We start from the raw sequence: 6,000 nt of genomic DNA on the forward strand, positions 1-6,000 counted from the left end.
AAAAGTAGAGCTATGGCTCAAGTGGTAGAGTGCCTGCCTTAAGAGGAAAAAAGCTAAAAAAACATCACACGGACCCCGAGTTGAAGCCAAGTACTGGCATTAAAAGAAAAAAATCCTAAGTTGGAAGAATTGTTTCTTCATTTAAATACTATTTTTTCCCTTCTCAAGACTTTTTTCCTTAAGATTTTTAATATTTTGATGTTACCTTAACCTTGAACGTGTACTGAACATTGATAGACACGTTGACCTTTTCTTTCTCCAGGAGATTGGCTCTGAGACGACCAGAAATACCAGTTCAGCCCTTGAAAGCTTCCAACAGGAAATCATGTAAGTTTGCTAATAAGAATGTAGGATAACCAAATCCTGCTGTTTGATTTTGACTGTTAAAGCAGGTGTTCATGGAAGAAGGAATCCTAATATCTTGCAGTAGATTTTAAGAGCATTATTTTCTCTGGAAGCAAACTCAGAAGATATTCACAATAGGAATATTGCTGTGCATCTTTGAAAGAAAAGATTTGTTTATAATCATAGTCCATTCTTTAGGGAAAAAAGTAGTAACCACAACTCTCACTAATTTCTAAATTTAGATACTTAATAAGTTTAACCTAGAATATACCTCTTTCCTTTGTCCAAAGCCAAGAGCTTTGGGTAAGGTATTTCTTGGGAAAGATTTGAGGAAAAAATATCTAATACTTTCTTGGGTGCAAAAACATTAAGAACAGCTCTGTGTGTGTGTGTGCGTGTGTGTGTGTGTGTGTGCATGCATGTGCACACATGTGCTATCTGAACTGCTTTTGAATGCACAGCCTCAGATCTTGGCCTCTTTAGTAGGATTACAGGCAGCGTCATTGGTGCCTGGCCTACTTAATTCTTTTCATATCCATCAATCATAGTAACTGGCCTTTTATCTTGTTTGTTTGGAGTTTTCACCAACCTAAATTAAATGTTAATGAGGGTAAGAAAAAGGACAATGTAGAACTCCTGAAAAGCCATGTGGGTTGAGGAGGATTTTTTTTTTCTTTCAGCTAACCCTTCTCTCAGCTTCTTACTCCTTGCTCTCTCCTGCCTCTATCTCATAAATTTTTGTTTCAACACTCCTAAATGTTTCCTGGTTTGGGGTGTTTTGTGAATTTTTAAAAATTGTTTTATTTGAAGCACCAAGACCATACATTAAAAAGCAAAATGAACAAATAAATGGCCCTGGAATTTTACATCAACATCTGTTTTTAGTATTGTGTTCTTCACATCTCCTGTAATTTCTGTCAGTATGTAGAAGCTTATAGCCCAGGAATCTCATAGTGAGAGAGCCAAAGTACAGCCAAGTATAAATCTCACAGCAAGCAAACACTTAAGTGCAACACTGATTCAAAAGCCTGCTTGTTCTTGCTACTTAAGTCTGGGCAGAAGGAAAAAGCACTTGTCATAATGCACGTGGCATTCTAAGACATCAGCATGCTTAAAGTTTAATGTTGCATTTTTTTCTAAGTATGCCTACTTTTCCGTTGGTGGCATCTCCAGCAGAAAGGAACTTTTCAGACACCCCTGACTTGCTTTTGGAGGGATCTGGTCCTGGGGATGTTTGTGCAGTTCTGATATATGCAATTCCTTGGAATAAAGCATGCTACTGAAAAATACTAGAAATATGAGGACACTCCAGTCTAAATCTGTACTCACTTCGTTTGAATCATAACACTTTGGAGATTTATAATTCGATATAATTATGAATTTTCATTTACTTAAATTTGCTTTTCAGTAGTTCTTCCCAACTATACTTGATTTCAATGTGTGTGAATTTAGATGTGTGTTTGTATGTATGTGTACACATGTGTGTCCATACTTGTGTGCATGAGCAAATGCAAAGGGTCTCTATAATGGCATCTTTAACAATTGCCTCATGCTTTTACTTTACTTTTGTGCCTGTGGTTGGCACTCTATAGCATGTCTCCAGTTCCAGCTTTTTGCTAATTAGTTGGAGATGAAGTCTCCCAAACCTTTCTGACTTCAAACAGGCTGACTTCAAACAATGATCCTCCAGGTTGTAGCCTCTTGAATAGCTAGGATTACAGATGTAAGCCATTGGCACCTGGTCTAACTAATCACCTTGTATCACTGTGTGGTTACTTATATGACTATGATTTTATTTGTTATTTGATTTTTAAGTGTGTCATTATCACTAGAGTTTTCAAGGAGATGAAGTTTGTGAAGATGACTGTAGTATAGAGTTTATGTAAATATCATCATAAAGGCAGAAAGAAATGGCAAGTTTTAGTCTGGCCATCTGTAGAAGAGCTCTGATTCTGGCTCCAAGGTAAATCAGACCAGGCATTATGATAATCATATCCTCTTCAGGCTTTGGTCTTAACATCCTTATGTAAACTCTTCACTGCAATATTAATCTTTGATGTTTTGTTACTACTCCCTTCAAGAGGCTTGGCATAACTAACACATGCCCAAACAATAGGCTTCTCAAACAAAATAATGGGCTTTTTAAAATTAAGCATTACTAAAAATGAAAATGTAAACTTTTATAATGAAAATGTTCTCTATGTGTATGTATACCAGTCATGGGGCTTAAACTCTGGGTCTGTACACTGTTCCTGAGGTTTTTTGCTCAGGGTCAGTGCTCTATCACTTGAGCCACAGCACCACTTCCAGCTTTAATTAGCTATAAGATTCTCAGGGGCCTTCCAGGCTGGGATGGTTTTGAACTTTGATCCTCAGATCTCAGCCTCCAGAGTAGCTAGAATTACAAGTGTGAACCATCAGCACTGGCTAAATGTATTTTTAAATCTTGGAAATGATATGAGGATTCTTCTCCTTTTCTCTGTCCCCCGTCTATTTTGGAACAATTGCTTATCCAACCAAAAAAATTGTAATAGAAATGTATTTTCCTTCCCTCTGCCATCTGATATGGTTTTCACATAATGGATTTGTATGAGTAACACAGAAGAACAGACCTAGATGTCTGATAGATTTTGGTTGATATGACTAGCTTTTGGATTATTGCATAAAAGAGTCAGCTTAAGTGTTCTGGAAATGGGTGAAAGCAAACCTTAAGTCTCAAGTAGCATATAGGAATAGTTTTTCCTGATGGAAACTTGGCAACTTGCATTTCTTATGTCAATATTATTTAAAGTACCCTAACATTTTTGTTGTCCATTTGCTTATATAAAACATATGCTATCACCTTGCCTTTAAGAAAGATATATGAGTTTCTTTATTGGAGATATTGTTTGCTCTTTTTCTGTTGAAATATATACAATTATATGAGTTAAAAAGTCTTCTTAATTATATAAACATTAATGTACTTTAATAGGTGGTTTTTAAAATTTTTTATCCCAGTACTGGGGCTTGAACTTAGGGTCTAGACATGATTCCTTTAGCTTTTTCTCTTAAGATGGGCTCTCTGCCACTTGAACCTCAATTTTACTTCTGGCTTTTTGCTGCTAATTGGAGATAAGAGTCTCGGATATTTCTGCTAGGGCTGGCTTTGAACCATGATCCTCAGATCTCAGAGCCCTGAGTAGCTAGGATTACTGGCAGGAGCCACTGGCTCACACTGATACAATGTAATTTAAACCCAGCTTGTAAGAGCCTTCAGAAAGAGTGGAGAAAAACTGTTTACATATCTTATTTTACAAGTGTTTTTTTCTTTCTTGCTATTGTTTCTAATGTATTTGTAAGGTGATTTTTTTTTTTGTTGCTTTGTATGTCACTCCCCCATGGTATAACCTTTCACTGTATTTAATGTTGGTATAATTTGTGGAGGGGAAGGGAAAAAACAAATTGTTCAAATAGGGATACAGGTGGACCCATTGCAACAGTGAAATGTACAAGATGCTGTGTTGAAAAGCAAACTTTACAACTTTGGCGGGAGGGGGGGAGGTGAGTGTAGTCGTGGAGATGGGATGGAAAGGAATGGTAGGGGAAAATAAAGGAGGAGGCAACAATGTTTGATAAGAAATGTACTCATTACCTTGCTCATGTAACTGTAACCCCTCTCTGTACGGTATTTTCACAATAAAAACATTTAAAAAATTGAAAACACAACAACAAAACCCAGAATATTTCAGTGCTATTTTTATTTCCTTTCTTAGTTATCCAAGTATAAATACCCAAACAGTTCTAATCCAGCAAATTGAATAGTAGTAATTTGATATTTTCTTTAATAAAGTAACTCTTGTAGAATTCCTGTTATAAGAGACATAAAAATGCAGAAATAAAAAATAACAGCACAAAAACAATATTTTTGAATTTGTTTGAACCAGTTGTTACTATTGTGCGGATAAAATTTAACTGCAGATGATGAATATCTATTAGAAATAGGCAGACAACGAATAAAAGAAGGTATTTGTGGTACATGATATTAATCATTTAGGTTGAAAGTCAGGCATTTAAGAATAAGTCATGGGCCGGGTGCTGGTGGCTTATGCCTATAATCCTAACTACTCAGGAGGCTGAGATCTGAGGATCACAGTTCAAAGCCTGCCTGGGCAGGAAAGTCTGTGAGACTCTTATCTCCAATTAACTACCAGAAAACTGGAAGTGGCTCTGTGGCTCAAGTGGTAGAGCACTAGCCTTGAGCTGAAGAGCTGAGGGACAGTGTCCAGCCCCAGAGTTCAAGCCCCATAACTGATCAAAAAAAAAAAAAAAAACTCATGGTAGGACTCTGTAATAAAGCTGTTCAAGTCAAGTATATTTTTTTCTTCTGTCATCTTCAATAAACATGTAGTGTTTTTTAAATTTAATTTTATTATAAAGGTGATGTACAGAGGGGTTATAGTTACTTAAGTAAGCAATGAGTACATTTCTTGTCAAACGCTGTTACCCCCCCCATTTATCTCCCTTTTTTCCTCCCCTCTGATTCCCCCCGCCCCAAATTGTAAAGTTCATTTCCAACATAGTGTCTTGTGAGTATCGCTGTTGCATTGGTTCACCTTTTGCCCTTTGTCTCACCATTTTGTTATTCCCCTTCTTTCCCAAATTTAATAAACATATATACAAGACACAGGGTACCAAAATCAAAAAACTGTGATACCAGGGGATAAGCCAAAGGGGAAAAAAATGAAAGAGAAAAGAAATAACTTCACACAGTACATTACAAAAAAACGAAAAACTAAAACAAAATCTTAAAAAAAACCCTCTTGTTTTCATACTTGGAGTTCCTTTTGATTAGCATCATTTTATGTGGTCATATGTACTTAGCTACTGAGCTATTGTGATCCTCTGCTAGGATTATCCTAGACAAATACTAATTATTACAAAGGAAGGAATCCATAGAGACTGTGTTTCTTTGAGTCTGGCTTACTTCACTTAATATGATATGGTATATATACACAATGGAATTCTGTGCTTCCATCAGAAAGAATGACATTGCCCCATTTATAAGGAAATGGAAAGACTTGGAAAAATCATTTAGTGTTTTCATAAACAGATTTAGTTCCGAAACAGAGACTGCATATGTTTTATAATTAGGTTATGTGTAAAAATTTGTAAAACATTTTTGATGCTGGTGGGAAGTTATAAACAGAAACACATGGAATTTTAAAAATACCTATAAGAGCTGGGTGCCTGTGGTTTACATTTGTAATCTAAGCTACTCAGGGGGCTGAGATCTGAGGATTGTGGTTCAAAGCCAGCCTGGGCAGGAAAGTTCACCAGACTTTTTATTTCTGATTAACCACCACAAGCCAGAAGTGGAGCTGTGGCTGAAGTGGTAGAGCACCAGCCCTGAGTGAAAAAAACTAACTGGCAGTACCCGGGCCCAGAATTCAAGTCCTAGTATCAGCACACACAAACACAAGAGAAAACAATAAGTACTAAAATATACTTGGAACTCAAAAAATTAAGCCCCCCAACAACAAATCCTCAAAGAAACAACTGCCCAATAAATAAGTGGGTGAAAGACTTAAAGAGAAACTTCTCTGAAGAAGAAAGAAGGATGGCCAATAGACACATGAAGAAATGTTCAACATCCCTAGCCATAAAAGAAATGCAAAT

At 36.5% G+C, this 6,000-nt stretch overlaps 1 protein-coding gene across 1 annotated transcript in view; it reads left to right on the forward strand.

Annotated features, from left to right (window-relative positions):
- Mpp7 (membrane protein, palmitoylated 7 (MAGUK p55 subfamily member 7)) overlaps positions 1-6,000 on the forward strand; it is an 80,487-nt gene that overhangs the window by 20,656 nt on the left and 53,831 nt on the right. Inside the window, exon 9 of the mRNA XM_013014581.1 lies at positions 263-327. Coding sequence (XP_012870035.1) covers positions 263-327 — 65 coding nt within the window. The remainder of the gene's footprint in view (positions 1-262; positions 328-6,000) is intronic.

The sequence above is a fragment of the Dipodomys ordii genome, unplaced genomic scaffold (assembly GCF_000151885.1).
Source record: "Dipodomys ordii isolate 6190 unplaced genomic scaffold, Dord_2.0 Scaffold24, whole genome shotgun sequence".
Lineage (NCBI taxonomy): Eukaryota > Metazoa > Chordata > Mammalia > Rodentia > Heteromyidae > Dipodomys > Dipodomys ordii.